The following is an 18,767-nucleotide window of genomic DNA, read 5'->3' on the forward strand; positions in this document are numbered from 1 at the left end:
TTGATCGTCTCTGTAAGAAAAGAGGTATGAAGAGAAGATAGCTAAGAAGGTCAATGTACAAGCAATTCTTGCCAATCTACTATGTTCTATGTGGTTCAATTACCCAGTTATGGGAGTACAGGAGAAAGAAAATGATGAAAGCAGTAAATCAGTGCAAGAACAGCAGATGAAGAGTGATTATAAACACTAATATCTTTCCAAAGCTCCTGCAAGAGTGGCAAAGAAAGCACTTTTAACTATGGTCTTGTACCTGTAAATTAAATCTAATGTTCAGAGATTTTCCTTGTCTAGCTGGAAAAGGAGGAATTAATCAACAAAGTCATTATTAAAAGCATTTTTGTTTTTTGCTGCCACAATAAGGAAGCATTCTTCATTTCCATAAATGATTGACATGCTATAACTTGCATCCTGGATGGACTTGTGAACACTGAAAAGGTACCTTGAGGATAATAGTCTTATACATTACACGTGGAGATAACACTGTAAATAGATCTTTTCAGCTCTTTCTGTTACAAAAAACACCTAGCATTCCACAGTTCAGTTGTAGTCCTAAAAGAGATAATATCAGTGAATAAAGGAAACTGTCTAATCAGCATAAGACTTGATTTTCAGTAGGTTTTCTTAATTTGAATTTTCCAATGCATTTAATAGAAGACCTTAAACTGAGACTCTACCTATAATTTTCCTTTGATGTTCATTGACCACTTTTTTTTTTAAGTATCATCCACTTATGCTGGATTTGGCAAAGATGTCTTTAGAAAGACTTTTCAACTATTTCAGGAGTTGTACTTATTTAAATACAATTAACAGAAAGGTCATCATATGTCAAGACGTGGGATGTGCAGCACAAGATACCTGGCCTCAATTTAAATAAGAAAGTGCTGCATCTATGAAGTGCTGAAGTATATACCATGTCAGCCATCACTAATGTGAGTAACATGGAGATCTCTTTTGTCCCCATAGGAGACATAACACATTTTTCAGTCATATTTTATGCAACAGCCCAGAAAGGCTTATGCACAGCTTTCTGAAAGATTAAATATTTCCTTGTCCTATTTCTACTCACTGCAAGTCAGCTTTCCTTTATTCAATATCTGTTCCCAGTCAAGCCTCAAATATGACTCCAAGGAGTCTTAAAAGGATTCTAGTGTTACAGGACTTTGTTGTGCACACTATCTGTTTGACACGGCATTGAGGAAATGAATGTATCCCTTGACCTTTGTATCTTCACCCGTGCGTGTGTATTGCGTCATTAACAGATTGATCTTACACCAAGACCATACCCTGCAAGCCAAAGCCCTTCAGGACTACACCTTGCTTGTCTGTTCTCCTGCATAACTAAGTACCTATGTAATTATCTTAATTAATGAACCTGCAAGTGTGTGAATTTCTCTGTTCACAAATGAGCAGGGTTTTTTTTTTGTTGGTTCCCCCCATTTCTCCCCCATTTAAAAAAGTATATGAAACCTTAGACTAAACATAAGCAGAAAGATAGTGAAATTCAGGCACTGGTAAAGTCCACTCCAGACTTTTAACATTGCTTTGTCCCAGCTGGCTTGACTGAGTGGGGGAAATTTAATCTGCTTTTAGAAATTTGAATAGAGTAACAAAAAGTACATGGCAAGAAATTAGAAGAGAAATACAACATAGCTGACCATATTCCTTGTTAAATAAGCTGAACTGTGTAATGCATCAATGAACCATAAAGCAGAATCTGAAAACCCTTCATGTTTTGAATAAAAGATTTCCCAAAGTAGTCACTTAGTAAAAAATCTAAATTGAGAATGCATTTCTATATCTTCCCCAGAAGCTACAATGTGTTTCAGGGACGCTTTCACCATTATCAAATTTGAGTAGGAAAAAAGCTCATGAACATTACATTTTTTGAATTTATCTTGAAGACCTGTGTGACTTTTATGCAGACAAATTTCCATGAATATACCTCACTGAACTATCAAAAATGAGAAATATTATGTAATATATAAAGAATAGATTTCACATATAAATTCAGAGCAGTACCATGATCATATTCCCAAACACCAACATTTCTGAAATAAAATCACAAAAATGTCCAATGAAGCATTTTAAATTATAAATACATTTCTGAAAAAATACCAGCACTTCACAAACAAGCCATGAATAGGAAAAAGAAGTTTCTCAAATAAATTATTCATTATGACTTATTTTCTCATAGATTCATGGACAATATACTCAAAAGTTTTCCAAATGTTAACACAAAAGCAGACCCAGAAACACATGGAAATCAAAAAACTGTTTCTTTTTAAACCAGATGTGTGTAGAGTCTATGTGAGTGACTAATAAGACAACCATCTACCCTGACAGTTCAAGTATCCTACAAAGCCTTTTAATTTTAGTTCTCTCCTTAGCTACAAATATTTCATGTGCTGCTACAAGCCATCAAAGTAATTTAAATCATCTGCAGAACAGCTCCAGACCTATGCTCCTGAGCATTTGAAGGGGGAGAAAATAAGCCCTGCATCCCATTTCTTATAATTATTTAGGGCTTTTCTTTAGGACTAAAAATATCTGCATAGAAATAGATGTTCCTGTTTTAAGGTATAGATATGATTTTTGTTCAATTACATACACTTTCACGGAGTGTTGCTCAGCTGCAGCATGGCAGCAGAGCACTAGGGCAGAGAGTCTGGGCTGTGAAGGGCTGCTAGAGATGCAAGCTGGCTAGGCTTTCACCACCAGTAGACAGCTTCCTGCATTGCTAGAAAGGCAGCTGCTGGTTCTCCCAGAACTCAAGGTCAATTTACTCCTGCCAGTTTAAAATTTTCCAGGTCTGGGACCTCTGGAGGACATGGGGAAAAGCTTCAATGGTGTTGACATCAGGAAAGTTAATGTTTCTGTCTCCTTCCTCATACAAAATATCACCCAGGGAAACTTGATATTTCCATTCAAATTCCTCAAGCTGGCTACTGTAGTTCCTCTCCCTTCCCCAGTGCCCTTGGTCATCTGATGACCAAGCCCATAAGAAGAAGACAGTTCGAGCATCAGCTTCTCTAATGACCACTGCAACCAATCAGCAACACAATGTGCAGGTGCGAAATAAGCCCAACTTCCATATGTGAGGTCTTACATGACAACTGGTGGAGTCATTCATATTAGGTGGAGTCATCTGTATGGGATAAAATCACTTATATGACACAGAGAAAAGCTGATAAACTCCACTGGGAGTTCTCAAGAAGCAAGGGTTCACAGACACTTTCTTTCAGACCTCTTCAAAGGCCACATGCAGCAGAAATGTTCAATCAGAAGGCAGATGAGACTTATTCTAAAGGAATACTCCCTCTTCTCTCCACTGTAATACATGTAGGTTAAACTAAAGCAGTCAGTAGCAGCTGCTGTGTTCTACAGATATGCTCCTATCATGCCATGCAAGTGCTACTGTACACATAGCCAGTGATGCAGCTAGAGGTGCAACCTAGTAAGACATCAAGGGAAGAACTAGCATGAAAAGAAATTGTCACATTCCTACGTGACAATAGGAATGATTACTGGATCCCATTAAAGTTTTGAGAAGTTCATGAATGTTAACCCCAGTATTTTGACCCAGTCCAAAATCTAGTATTTATATCCTGTTCACCCAGATTCTCTCCTTATTTCCAACTGGAAACATCACAGATCAGTTTTTTTCCTGTGGTGTTATTGAATGCATTTGAATTACTCCCTCATTTCATCATGTTTCATCTCCTAAGAGGAATTTCTGCACTGAACTGAAGAATTGTTTAATATAATTTATATTCATTGATGAAGTGCTCTGTAAGGAAAGATAAACTATAATTAAGAATGTGGAAATCTGTCCCCATAACACTAGCTTAAACAAAAATTCTAGACAGTTTTTGGAGGAGAGAGAGAGGGAAGAGCTTGATTAGGTGGGCAAAGCAATCAGCTATCAAATATATCTATTCAGAAGGTAAAACATGGTAGCACATAAGACTGGAACCTTCAAATGTGGCAATCAATTTAAATAAGGTGAAGAGAGTGCTTGGCCTAGCACACTGTCCATAGCCAAGGTTAGGACAACATCTGCCATGTTAGACCAATACCTGACATATTAGAGGCTCTAATGTATAAGTTACTGACAAAAACCTGACAGTTGAAACTCATATAGTGAAAGCAACATTGGTGGTATGAAACATGTAACTCTGCTTACTGCCTTGGTGGTTTAAGTGACTCTAAAATGGAAAAAACACCTGGCCTGTACTGAGGCACTGACACAATGGGCAGAAGAAATTCTTTTGAAATTGAAAGAGAAGGTAGTACTATCTGTTTTATTGGGTTTTTAAGAAAAAAGAAGGTTGTCCCATAATGATTCTGGTCTGACCTTAACTGTGCCCTTGAAAAACACACTTTGAAGACGGCAGATAAATTGTGACAATTTTATGGTTTTTTTAATACTTCGGAAATTATGTTCTCAGATGATACTCACAGCACTATATTGCGGGATACTTTAATAACAGTTATACAGCATATGAAGTGAATGGAATGTATCAATTTAAATAAACACATTATAACATTCAACTCAGTCCAATCACAGAACCATGAACCAGGAACCAGAAGTTTCTATTTTTTGATTTCACAGAAAAAACCTACATCTTGGTGGTACGTATCTTATAATGCTTCTGAAAGTCATATAAGTATCCATATACTACTGAAAGAATACACATATTCTTTTGGGATTTTATAGCATCATAGACTACCATAAATTATAGATTCATAGATTACAAAGTATTTTACCAATTTTACAATGTTTACAAACATGATGAACTTTCATTGAATGAGGGAGAATATGGATTCATTTACGCAACTCTTCACACTGAGAGGTATTTTTATAATATGTTTACCAAATGAAAAGGACAAGTGAGGAGCTTCTGACTGAAGTAGGAAAGCAACATTTTATTTTCTATTGGTTTGATTATTAGCTTTTGTTTATCAGTCCCATGAGATGCAAAGTCACTTTTTTTTTTTAACTTCCCCCTTTCATCCAGAGTTGGATACCAGCTGGTAGTCTTCTTGATATTATAATAGAAACACATGGATTGAGCTAGAAATGAGAAATAGCCTTTGATTGCTTTAAGTACTTCTTCCTTTTTTGTAGGCTTTCAAGCCCTCTACAAAGAAACATCAATGAATCCACAAAAGTTTAAGAAAGAAGATAAAATGTCCCAAATAAAAATTGCATAATTTGAATTCATAAGTTTTATGACTGCTTATTTTATTTTTTCATTATTTATTTATTTTTTTTTTTTAAATTGAGATTACACTATGTTCTGTTCACCTTCACAGAGAAGGCAGATCCTTTCTGTGTACAAAGGATAAGCTCAGGGATTAAGTGAGGGGAAGAAGAACCTTGAGCCAATTCCACATTCCCAGCAGTCCAGATGACAAAAGAGAGCAAGAATACCTGGCTAATTTCAGCAGTGGTCAAACACTTTCCAGTGCAGAACAAGCTAAGGCTCCTGATGGGAAACACCTGTACGAGCTCATTTCTAACATAGTAGCACTGTGCTGAACAGTATTTAATTATACACAGAAATTAATACAGATGTGCACTCCCTCCTATAGCCTCCCTATAAAGCACATACACACAAATGCCCACAAACACAGAGCAATACAGCAGTGAAGAAAATTTCCATCTGTATCCGTTCCCTCCTGTGCAATGAAATAGATATCCAGCTCTCACTAAAAGCTTATTCACAGTTCTCTAACATTCATATTTTTTGCCTTGGCAAAAAAATGATCAATGCAGAGCTCTCAACCATAAAAAAAGTCTTCTGAGCAGCAAAGTGAATTTCACGTTATATTTCTGAAAAGCAGAATAAATGAAAGGTTTAAACACAACATACAAAAAGGAGATATCAGTAAGCTAAGTTTTTGAGACTACAAACACATATACAACAAGCATACGTCAGGACTGGTTTCGAGTTTACATACTGGTGCGCAAAATCAGCTATGTTTATCACTGCAAAACAAGAAATTTTACTCCTTTCTTTGTGGCAATTAGAAATAGGCATATTTTGTTATTTCCCAGTATCTTTCTGCCACCTGATCAGTATGTGTATGTGCCTCTACATACTCATCCTTTTGCATTTACTCCTTACAGTCATTAAATGGAGTGGAAAATCAATGTCTAGAATGACCCTCCCTAAAATCAGTATCCTGTGACCTGCATGCAACAGTGTGAATTGCCAGGTGGGCAGCGCTAGCAGAAACTGCTGTTTTTCTAATAACACACTTCCTGAACGCCACATAGAAGTTGTTGCTGCACTCCTGTCTGGATTCACCATGCATGGTACTTACGTGATGGTGTCAATCATATCCAGTCCCATTTCAACACAGCAATGGGCATGATCTGTTTTGGGCTGGGTCAATCCTGATACACAGTAGTAACAGTCCCCTAGGATTTTTATTCTTCTGCAATGATTTTCCTTTCATAAAAACAGAATGGGAAAAGTTTTACTGTTCATATAAATATTCCAATATTAACAGGGTAATATCTTCTCTAATACTATGCAATCATTGTGGTCAAATGAAGTAATTGGCAGTTCATGAAATCTGGGTTCCCTGTACCCAACAGCTGACATATACATATTGTTTATTTATTTATAAATAGACGCATATATACTGGACATCATCATCCCTGCATTGTTCAACACACATGGGGGTTAACACTGCTTAAAACCATAGTTCCGAACGAATATTATTGCCTTGCCCACATGCTGGGTCAGTATGAATTCAAGATTTGCAATGAGAATTCATTTCTCTATGAACCCGAACCAAAGGACAGAAACCAAACCACTACTGAAATGTTTGCACTCTGGGAGGCTTTTGTTTCAAATTCAGTTCAAATTTAACAGGAAAGATTATGTATTTATCTGTAAAGGTACACACATTTGTACAGTACCTATTCATAAATCACAATTTACAATACACTATGATTAGTATGACAGACTTGCAGATCAGAAGCTACAGTCACTTTGCATTACCATTAAATTTATCTCATGTTTGCATGAAATTTAATTTCTACAGCCAAAGATATCTGGCTAAATCTCTCCCATTTTAAAAAACCAATCATGACATGTGATGATTGCCACATCAGTCTGAGCAGAAAGTTCATTTCTAAACAGAGAGCACATAACAAAATGCCTTTAAGAAAGCAGTACCTTTAACTAAGAAATTATGAGGAGACACGAAGAGATGATTTCTTTTGTAACTAGTAACTTCTACCCATTTAGACTTCGGCACAGAAAAGTAAATAAACTTATTAAATAAATCCCACTTAGTGGGACTATGCCAGTAAGCACCATGCAAAATTAACTATAATGAATATGATGGAAGGGGATCAAAAGAAATTTGATGCCTTCCCCAGCAGTGTTCTATACAGGCTTGACTTCAGTAACATAGAAAGGGGAAAAAAAAGAGTGGTGGTGATAACGGAATTTAAAATTTCTGGAAAAAAAATACCTAATCATAGAATTATACTTGTTCAGTTTCTCATACAGGCACATATTCTCATCTGGTTTCCTGCCTACAATAATTAAAGCCTTTCTGAGTTAACCACACTCTCCACATCATTATCCATACTCCAGCTCAGAAGCAATGGTTATGCCTACAGTATTCTTTTCCTCTCTGATTACACACTCTTCCAGCAGCAGGCATTCACATCTCTCTTTGTTGTAATGGTACGGAGTATTGAACAAATACTATATAATGTGAATTACCTCTGTTTACACATGGAAGAAGTCATGCTACCACTGTTTGGGACAATTGGTTTGTCTACTTCTTTTTATAAATTAGGCAACAAATTCAGATCTCAAATCAAAGAAGAGAGCTGTCTTTATGGGTATGCTTAAATAGTAGAAAAGGCTTTTCCAATAGTGACTACTTAACATTTCTTCTGCTGTACAGTAGGATTTTAAATATAACCCTAATTATCATTGCTAATACATATTTCAATGAATACAAGCATATTTTAAAAGGATTATCACCAGGGCCTTAAGAGTATTTCCACAGCCTACAGTTAAAAAGTGCTTCACCAATTTTTCACAGATTTTTTTGAGATCCTTGGCTGAATGGTATTATGTAAGTAAAATAATTATTGATGCACACAAAGTAATACGCAGATCTCAAAATCTATCTTGACACAATTAGAATAGTCCTTCTAATTAAAGTTTTTTGGACAGAAATCACTATGTTTTTTAATAGAAACTAAAAAGTTTTTTACTAGATAGCACTAATTTATACTGTCAAAATAAGCCTTTTTTGGGGGGGGCAAATCTTAAATCAGTAGAGGGTACTCAGTAGTTAAAGCTGAAGCCTGCTTTCCAAAATAAATTCAATTTTGGCCCACACTTTAAAATCCTCTATAAGGCCCTTTTCATCTTCACATTTGGTATGTATGATTTGTGGCCCGGTAATGTCTATTTGACCCATAGGAAAGCTATTCATAAAAACCATTTCAGTAACCTGGGGTGAACAATACATACGTGTTAATCAATCAGTGATTTCTCCTAATGGTGTCTATCTCCCACATGGCTCATTTCTAACAACTTGGTAAAAGCCTGGTAGGCAGTTTAAGAAAAAAAAAACCAAAACAGAGCTTAATCCATTACCACTTTTCCAAGTCAATTTATTATTTGTGCAGGAGAGAAATAAAAGAAAATAATTGCTACAGTATTTTCTTGAAAGATATTTATCTTGATGGAAGACATATGGTTAAACAACCACTCTGCTTGTTCCTTATCAGATGTTATCCTCACTGTCCTGATTTTCAATAGTCAGTTAATATACAGTAATCTCTAGAAAAATTGTTTGGTTTCCTTTTTTTTTTTCTTGACATGTAAGGGAGACTTCCAGGAAGGAGTCACAGTACAGCTTTGTAAAAGCAATCTTTTTAAGGATTGATAAGCAAATTAATAAAACAAACTCCTTCTCTGTCATTTTGCTCCCTCAGCAACTTCCAAAGATGCTCCTGACTCGTCAATATTTTTCACATTTGTGACGGTGTAGAATTTAAGTATTTAGTTACAAATTCTAGTTACAATTGATAGAAGCAATGTCTGTATAGAAACAACTGATAATTTGTTTTTATGCACATGCTAGAAAGTACTAGAGATTGCTAGCATTGTGTTAGCCAGGCAGCTTGCCCACCTGCGGTGCCTTACTAAGACGTTTCCAAGTGGATCTGGAGAAATCCCTCCAGCACTACTTCAGTCATAGGATTTGCCAGTGTGTAGCAGAAGCCCAGCTTGGAAAGTGGAGGATACTTCAAAGTTGCTAAGAGCTTTCTTTATACTTTCAGACAAGCACTTTGTAAAGCAGTTCATTCTATCCATCTGCTAGGTAGAACAAAGGAGGGTGGCTTCTGTTTCAAACAACTGGGGTTTTACTGTTGTTGCAGTTCTTTATTTAATGCATTTTGCAGAAAGAATGAAGTCTGTCAACTTAGACTGAAATATTGAGAATTCAGACCATTACTCTACATTCTTGTACCATAGAAGTCAAATGTTGTTTTGTATACTCAGGATACGGTTATTTTTTAATAAAAAGGGCAAAGGTTTTACAGTTTGTAAAAAGGTTTTATATATATATGTGTATATATATATATATAGGTTGTCTCAAAGAAATAGCAAAGAAGCTGTCAGATTCTCCCAGCAAAACACATAAGCATAAGCATACAGTCAAGATGTTCTCTAGAAGAGAGAGATTGTATGAAATATTAGTTGGCACGGCATTATGTGTTTCAGGGGAACTACACTCGTTTATACAAGCTGTTCCTCTTTTCCTCAGGAACTCAAGCCACAATTCAATAATCCAGGCTAACCACATCACAGTAACAGTCCTTTCTTTGTTATTACTGTGTGAAATTACTATTGGGGGAAAAAATGCAAAGTTCCTCTAAAACTTCCCAAAGATGTAAAAGAATAATGAATTGCATTGCTGCTTATATCTCCCCACAAACCTAGAACTTCATTCCGCTTCCAAAGAAGTCTTGAGAGAGGACAAGATAGGATTCGCCACTGTTACCACTGCAACTTATTTTCTCTGTATATAGCATATGCAGCAAAATTTAACATTTATAGCACTTTATCCCAAAGTGCCATTAATCTCAATGGAAAGTTGGATTAGAAAGCTTTGAGTCACTATAGAAAGTTGTCATATACTACAGATGTGTATAGAGATGTAAAAGACACTTACAGAAAGAATCATATTTTTTGCTACATCCTCTGAATACGAAATTATGTATCTATTCAATTTTGTTATAGTTTTCATTAGATTGGAGCAGAACCATAAAAACCTATATTTTGACCATCATACTGTATAAATATATCAATCCATCCATACATACGTGCATGTTTGCACGTACAACATGTAGACACACAGTTCCACAAATTTACTTACACCCTCTTGCATATATAAACATATGGTATAAGTGCAAATTTTTTTATTCATTCTCTGGAGTACTGATATACTAACCAAGGTGGCTCAGCCTCACAGACATGGGCCAGACACCAGTTTTGAGCCCCCTCTTTCAAAACATTTGAATACAGACCAGTAGAAGATATATGGGTGGTAAAACCTTTTCCTGGCATTACTACTCCTTCCTTTATGCAAAGGTATGGTCACTAATCCAAGTGCCTTTGGAAGGACAAAGTACAGTATTCCACTGCTAAAGAAATGGTGAAGGACAAATCACCTCCTTCAGGGTCATAGAAGAAAAGGCAATGAATTGGGTGGTGTTAGCTGGAAGGCTGTACAGCGTAACTGAGCAATACCATACCAAGTTATTAAGCTCACTGCATGATGGCAAGGAGAGATTCTTTTTAAGAGAACACTTTAAATTTTTGAGATTTACACTTTTTTACTTAATTTCCTTATAAAATTAAACAAAACATTAAGAAAACCTTTCTATTTTTTCCCTTCAGCTCTGTAACTGTTCTGTGCATCAAAGAGCTTTAGTAAAAAAAACAAAACTAAAATAATTCCATGGAAAGGACAACCAAGTGAAAGTCTTTTAAACTGTAGCAGTATTCTCAAAAGATACAGTTAAGTGCAGAAAAAGATGAAAACATGGGTTTAGATTGACATGCAAAATGCTCATTAAAGCTCTACTTTCAGGGTCCCTTTCAAAGGACCCTCTTTCTATGACAATGAAAAGTGAGCCTACTTAGGCTAACTTCTAAAAACCAATTCAATGAAAATCATAGAATCACTGAATCTTTAAAGATCTTCTAGTTCCAGCTGTCATGGACAGTGACACCTTCCACTAAACCAGGTTGCTCAGAGCCCCATGCAACCTGGTCTTGAACACTTCAACAGATGAGGCATCCACAGCTTCTCTGGGCAACCTGTGCCAGTGTCTCACCACTCTAATCATAAAGAGTTTCCTCCTTATATACCATCTAAATGTACTCTTTCAGATTAAACTCTTTTTGTCCCTTTGTCCTAGAGATGCTGATAAAGTCTTTATAAGCCCCCTTTTACATATTGAAAGGCCGCAATGAGATATCCCTGGACCCTTCACTTCTCCAGGCTGAATAGCAACCCTCTCAGTCTTTTTTCACAGGAGAGATTTTCCAGCCCTCTGATCATTTTTGTTACTCTCTTCTGGACCCATGCTAACAGGTCCAGATCTCTCTTGTGCTGGGGGCCCCAGAGCTGAATGCAGAGTTTATTCATACCGTCTGCAACTTTCATTAATGACAAACAATAATTTCCCTTATCAAATTGGAGGGTTTTTTTCAGTAAAACGAAAAAGATTTACCAATATGGTTTCTACACGTAGTATCCAAATCTATTTTAGTAACTATGTTGGATGTGGGCCACAACATGTGAGAGATTATTGAAGCCACCTTAGATAAGCTTTGTAATCAACTTCTAAGTATAATGAAGCGACATGGAAATTACCACCAGCTCAATTACATTGCAGTGTGCCAATACTGCTAATACACTTATGAAAATTGTCCAGCCCATTAGAAAATTTCACTGAACCCTGTCAATTACTACAAACACATTTTACCATTTTTTTACCCAGGTTTTGAACTGTGGGTTTAAAAATTGAAACAACTATTTTCATAACCTTTTAATGGAATAAATCCTGCAAATAGTAGCTTTATCAACTTACATTAGTTCTTGCACATCTGCTAGTCCCAGCATAAAGAACCTTGAGAATGAGCTAAATGCAATACTCCATAGTTCAATTTAGCAGAGTAATGGAGACATACTTACTACAGTAAGAGTTTGTATAGACTTAACAAGAAGAGCTTCTGCAGAGCAGCAGAAAATAGGAAAGGAAAACAAATTTGGTTACAGTACAGGAGGTGCCACAGAAAATGACTTGATAAGCTCTGATTGAGGGAAGCAGGCTATCTTCAGATGAGCATACATAAGCTTGTAATTTAGTAATGCATTTGTGAAATCATCACAAATTACCTACCATCATGGGAGCCATGTAATTCATAAACAAATGCAGAAATATTCAGGATAGCTATAAAAAGGACAACATTTTGTTTCAAATGCTTTCCCTCAATTTTATTGGCAATTTTATATGCTGACCTGCAATAACCTACTGGTTTCTCGGCCTAACTTTTCTGTGCATTCCCACTCTCACAATAAATTCCTCCATATGGAGGGTAATTTTACAAAACTAGAATGTTAAATGTTTTTAGTCCTGGAGAATGAGACACATATGAAACAGTCATATATATTAATTTACTTAGAAATGAAAAAGGATTTTACCAAGAATATTTTACACGATCATCATGACCGACATGCATGATTGTCTCCTTCCTAGCTTTTATTAAGTATCCTTTTAGATTCTGTCTTTTTATGAAGAGATATATCCCAAGAGAACCAAGCCTAAAGCAAATACATTATAAACTACTGAAAAATTGAGCTCTAAATTTCAAGAAATGGTTAGTTTTCCAGATTCCAGAAATATCTTTCTCTATGCTAACTACATAGTCAAAATAATCAGTTTCAGTACAATGCCCACACTTCAAGCAACTGAAGCTGATTGGAATAATCCAATACAGTCATATACAAAGATGCAAACCTCAGATTTGCAGCATACAAACTCAGGAAGAATTTGGTAATTTACCACAAGCATACAAATTATGACACAAATTGTGACAAAGAATTAGCATACCAAGCACAGTATCCTCTTACCTAAAACATACCGTATAATAGGCAAGATCTAATCTCTGTGCTACTTGCCCATTTATATGTTCCTACAATACCTGAAGCGTGTGATGTTAATTTTCTCCCTGGAAAACTATCCCCCAGACACTTTTTAGCTTCACACCATGCATACATCATTAGTTCATGATCCTATAGAGTCACAGGTCTGTTCATTAAGACCACTTTAATTTAAAAAAGTTTACTTCCTTAGGTCTCTCTAAGAGAGCTCTCCAGATGGCTGTTTAGAACTGGATACAAGCTTATGTCAATGATCTGCCTCAGTGCAATCCTGTGTCTCTGCTGACTCTCCTTAAAATTAGCCTTTATATATATCTCCCACGCAAGTGTACACCAATTTCCACAAAGAAGGGTTACACACTGTATGTTTATACCTATGCTTTCCAGGACTAACTTTCCCATCTAAGCCAGCCCACAAAACTTTGCTCATTTTATATTTTAAATATACATCATAATTATCTTAATAAAAATTAAAAGCATTCTATAGATGCAATAGAAGCAATTTCTTAGAGTGACTGCTTTGCGGAAAAGCTAGTTCAAGGCTCAGCAAAGAACTGACTGTTCTTGACACAGTTAAAAAACACACAAGATGACTAAAAATATCACTTACTGACTCTTTGCCTAAGGCTCTCAGAAACGATGTTTTTTAGTTCAGTATCTTTAAGCCTGAAGAGGGACAAAAGGCCACTTCAGTAACACTGAAATATGTAAAGTAAAAATTGTTAAATGCTAAGAAGGCAATCAGGGAAGGATACTAAATTAAAATGGAAAAAAAAATAAAAATAAACTCAACCTACAAATACTGACAAAACCTCAAGGTATACATAACTGTAAATGGAAAGAACAAGGAAGTGGTGTGTGTCAGTCCACCTAACAGATGAGATGCCAAAAGTGACACAAAGTAAGATCTTTCATTCAGAATATCAATATCCTCTTCTAGTGATATCTTTTGAAAAGCGCCTGAAATTCATTTATCCTTGTCTACTCGTAAATTAAAAGTCTTAGAAGTCCAAGATGCAGTAACATGGAAGTTGAAAGGGAAATAACTGAATGTGTAAACACAAATAATTAATTCTCCATGTAGACTAGATGCAGGATGTAAATGAGAAGAATCTAACACAGAAAAGAGCAATTAAATAAAATAAAAAATATGTCTAAAAATCAAACCTATTTGATTACAACACAGAGTGCTGAATAAATGCCTCCTCTTTTCTATTAAGATAATTTATTACAAGTAAAATATTTTGGGCGTGTCTAAACTGTATCGCAACATAGTAGAGCTTCGACCATGACAGTTCCCAAGCAGGGGCATGTGCAGTTCTATGTGACGTTACCTGCGTAACTGCAGCCCTGAGAATCTCCCTTGTTCACAGTAAATCCACGGTTAAAGCATAAAGAGAAAATGCAGTGACATATGCAGCGCATTAAATTAACAAGGCACTCAGTCTAAGTGTCATCTGTCCAGAAATTCCCTGGGAACATAAAACCAGCATAATGCAAATGATTATATCTGATTAAAATGTGTCACTCTTACAAGCTAAAGAATGACAAACTGAAAGCGAGCTATAGTATCAAAGGTTGATTGCAAGGCACCTGAAGACCTCATGCAAAGATCAGTTACTTGAAGCATTTATTGATAATATGTAATACAGAATGACTATCAGCAGGACAAAATCTGAGATTTCACAAAGCTACCCTTGTTTAGTGGGAAGAAACAAAAAAACTTCAAAGTAACTGCCAGAAGTAAGTAAACTAAGCCTGAACAGCATACAAAATCCAATAGAAATCAATACAAAATAGTTCTTTCTATTTGAACTAGTCATGGGCCTTACCAGAAACTTCACCCACTGTGTTTGTTCAGGAAGGTAGCTTGCTGTTGTTATGTACAGTCCCACAGTCTCAAGGGAACCGTTGCATGGACAGACTTATCTAAAATGCTCATATCAGGGTGCCTAAAGACATCACAAGACTTCAGTAACCAGACATACAAATGAATCCCAAGGCATTCATAACAGTGCCTCCTCACGTGGATTCTCTAATGTCTGACTAGGATGAAGTTGCACTCCTGCAAGGATACTAGTATTGACATTCATTTTTGTTGAGCTTTATATTTTTGAGACTCACATTCCTTTCTTCAAAGTGCGTGAAGTTGGCCCTAGGACTCAAAAGTTATTGAGGAGACTACAAAATCCTATATAAAACATGATTATCTAAGATTGTTTCTTTAAGAAACCAAACTGTGCTATTGTGAAAACAGAAACCATGCCATCATTTTCAGGGACCATATGGACAATGCTATTAGTTGTATGGTTTAGTTTTAGGTAATACTGCAAGGAGCAGGGGTTTTGACTTGATGATCCTTATGGGTCCCTTCCAACTCAAGATATTCTATAATTCTGTGATTTTAAGTACTGTGTTCTGACCATCTCTTCTCTAGCACAGTTCAAAGACTCAGTGATTTACAAGGTAAAATGTACTATGCAAGATAAGTGTTTAAAAAACATTTTCTCTTGAGGTGAATGAAGTGAAAGGACATGATAAAAGTACATATCAGTTCTAGTAGGGAGTAAGATCAGGAGTTTTTTTCCCCTCTCTATTTACAGAATGCACAAGGATGCTTTCAAAGGAATTGAATAACAATACATTGAAATCTACGGTTTGCCTTCAGAACTCCCTTTCATGAGCTGTAACTATATTTGACGCTGTTGTGACTTAAAAATAAAAGATGCGGCATTTCAAAGACAGGAAAACTATATGCCCGACCAAAAAAACCCCAAAAAGACAACATATAGAAAGAGAGAAATAACTAATGATATAAAGCATAAACCAGCTTCTAAATGTCAGAAGGACAAACTTTAGCAGAACTATACTGTCAAAAAGCAAAGACTCACTATTCCTACAACATATCAATGTGCCAAGACTCTTAACAAAGCTCCCAGCCAATATATGCTGCCTTACACTTATTACACTTCCCACAGTGGTGACAGGGATTCTTTTTAAGCATTACATTTTTAAGACAGGGCAATTGTTTTAACAAAGGTTGTCAGAAACTGCCCCTTCCAGTTGACATTGCTTCCCAAGAAACAGCACCACACAGCCTGCACACTCACAGATCACACTTTAGTAGCCACAGTGAGCATATCTATCACTGTTACACTTCTCTTTAAAGTCCCTACAGTTTCCTCCTTAATCATCCTGAATACTAAAGTACAGCATAGTTATAAAAATCAGTCCAGTCCTCTGTTTTGACCTAATAATGAATATCTAGAAGCTGCTTTAACCAGGAGATCAGAAACCTTCTGAAAAATTGCACTTCTCAGCACATTTCTCTGACTGCAGGAGACACAATTACAAGTCTCCCTTAATCACATCACAAGGCACTAAGGAAAACTTGTACATTCTCTCCTTAATCACACCTCAATACAGCACAATCTGAGCCAGAAGTACAACTAAATAGCAAATCTTCCTCACACAGCTGAAAGAAACCATGGGATCTATTTCAAAATTTGGAAAAAGAATCCTTGGAGGCTGAACAGATAATCTAAGGTTTTTTAGCTCCTCTGCTAACTCTGAACTGCTTCTTCCCTGACCAACAATTGACCTCACACCAAAAGCTGGCATCTGCCTGGTACCCTGCCTTCAGGTGTCAGTGATGCCTCTAGCTGGTAGCACATGGCCACTGCTAAGGAAGCAAGCATGGTAGGGTAGCCATATCCCTGGCTTCAGTGCCATGTTGCACATGCCATAGGTTTATGCATTTCCGTGTGCACATATGAAATCTAGTGTTGTGTCACAGTACTTCCATGTTATTACACTGCCATGTGTTTCATGTCTATGAAGACTCCATGAATGACAGCATTATAAGTTTTAAAAGAGCCTGTTAGATGTCTGGTTGACATTTGAAGGATGAAATTCACTTATGAAATTAAAATGAAATTAAAGTAAGGAGCCTATCTGAACTTCTTAAGCCATTTAAGCTCTTACCAATGACTATCCACATGGAAGTCCATTTTGCTTCTACAGTATCCATCTATGAAGCACTCTGGGCTAGGGACCCGTGGTCTCTATGAGACACTGCCAGTAGTTCCAGTAATCAAATGATTACACAAAGGCTTATGAGTATGTATAAATTCATATCAAAAAACCCTATACTTCCATTGCATCTCTACTCAGCATCTAAGTTAATCTTCTACTTAACCTGGGAAAAGGCAACACACAGTTTCTTTCTGTTATGACTTGAACACTTAGTGCACATCAGGACATAGCACTCAATCAAATGATAATCCATTTAAGTAAGAATAGTTCTTCCTCAACACTGGCATCTTGTGGAGCAGAAGATTTCTTCCTCCTTGGGGTATTGGGAGGTGTTTATCAAGAGTAAGATATGGATGTAAAATGTCCATATGCTTTAGATCTCTCCTGTGGAAGACTGCATCAAGGAGAAGTGAGTTTGGACTGAAAAAATGTGGATGCTGCTTATGTTGAGGGCCTAAAGAAATATGTTCTCTAGGCTGCTGCACAGAGTCTGAAGACAAAATAGCTAGATAGTGGAGGAGCATAATTTATGTGGAAGTGACACTTCTCAGCAATGAAGGCTCTATGGACATGGCTAGCAGATAAGATAGATTTGATGAAGTTCTGCTTTTTTCAAGGGGAAAGCACATTTTCAGCATCTTGTTAAATGTAATTTGAAACAAGATGTGTGACTTTCTGGCACATCTATTCCTTTCATTTTTTGTCAAATTGTTCTTGTCAAATTAGGCTGCTTTGAGTTATAGGCAAGGAAAATTTCTCTCATTTTCTCTTCCTTGGGGAATCTAGCACAATGTAAGTGCAGCAACCAAAACATAAGCATCAGTTATGATATGGATCCCATTTTGCCTACAATAGTCTCTGAAAAGCTACTGTCATTTCTGTGGCAAGAAGTGCTCTCTGTGAAGAACAAATTTTACTCTCTAGCTTCCTACTATCAGAGAAAGTAGTTTTATGCCAAACTGCCAATATTCATATTTTCCATTATTCTGGGCTTTTATCCAAGAAGGATAGAAATGTAAATATTGAAATATTTTCTCTATTTTGGTGTAAACAAAATTAATAAAGAACACTGATGGACTACATGGAGGGGAAAGAAAAGTATATTTAAAAATAGCACATTTCTTTCCTAAACAATTAAAATAGACTGTTTTCTTTCCAGAACATTAATAAAAAAGTGGAAGCTTTAGAAATTCATGACACACAGGGCTAAATCAGTCTGCTACAGATTTCTAACATATGTAACTCATGCATCATTTTTCAGAAGGAAATATACATTAAATTGAAATAAGAATTTGTACTTACTGTAGCTAACTCATCAAATTTTCCAAAAAGCTCATTCAGCAGCTTCACCAGTTCTTGGGCAGTACACTGTGATGCCAAACTAGTAAACCCCACAATGTCTGCAAACAAAATGCTGTAAAGAAGGAAAAAGACAGTACAGAAAAATCAGTACAGAAGACATCTTCACATTCTCATTATACTCTTCTATAGCAAGAATGTGACCC

At 36.3% G+C, this 18,767-nt stretch overlaps 1 protein-coding gene across 3 annotated transcripts in view; it reads right to left on the bottom strand.

Moving 5' to 3' along the window:
- The window catches only part of ADCY1 (adenylate cyclase 1), a 664,242-nt gene that overhangs the window by 551,600 nt on the left and 93,875 nt on the right, over nucleotides 1-18,767 (bottom strand). For all 3 annotated transcript variants that reach the window (XR_007906518.1, XR_007906519.1, XM_051798873.1), the window contains exons 4-5: nucleotides 18,565-18,676; nucleotides 6,331-6,458 (exon numbers count right to left, since the gene is read on the bottom strand). Coding sequence is in view for 1 of the 3 variants with exons in the window: in XM_051798873.1 (XP_051654833.1) it covers nucleotides 6,331-6,458; nucleotides 18,565-18,676 (240 nt within the window). In the remaining 2 variants the exon portion in view is untranslated. The remainder of the gene's footprint in view (nucleotides 1-6,330; nucleotides 6,459-18,564; nucleotides 18,677-18,767) is intronic.

This window comes from Manacus candei, unplaced genomic scaffold, assembly GCF_025592945.1.
Source record: "Manacus candei isolate 608988 ecotype Guabito, Panama unplaced genomic scaffold, ASM2559294v1 h1tg000049l, whole genome shotgun sequence".
Taxonomy (NCBI): domain Eukaryota; kingdom Metazoa; phylum Chordata; class Aves; order Passeriformes; family Pipridae; genus Manacus; species Manacus candei.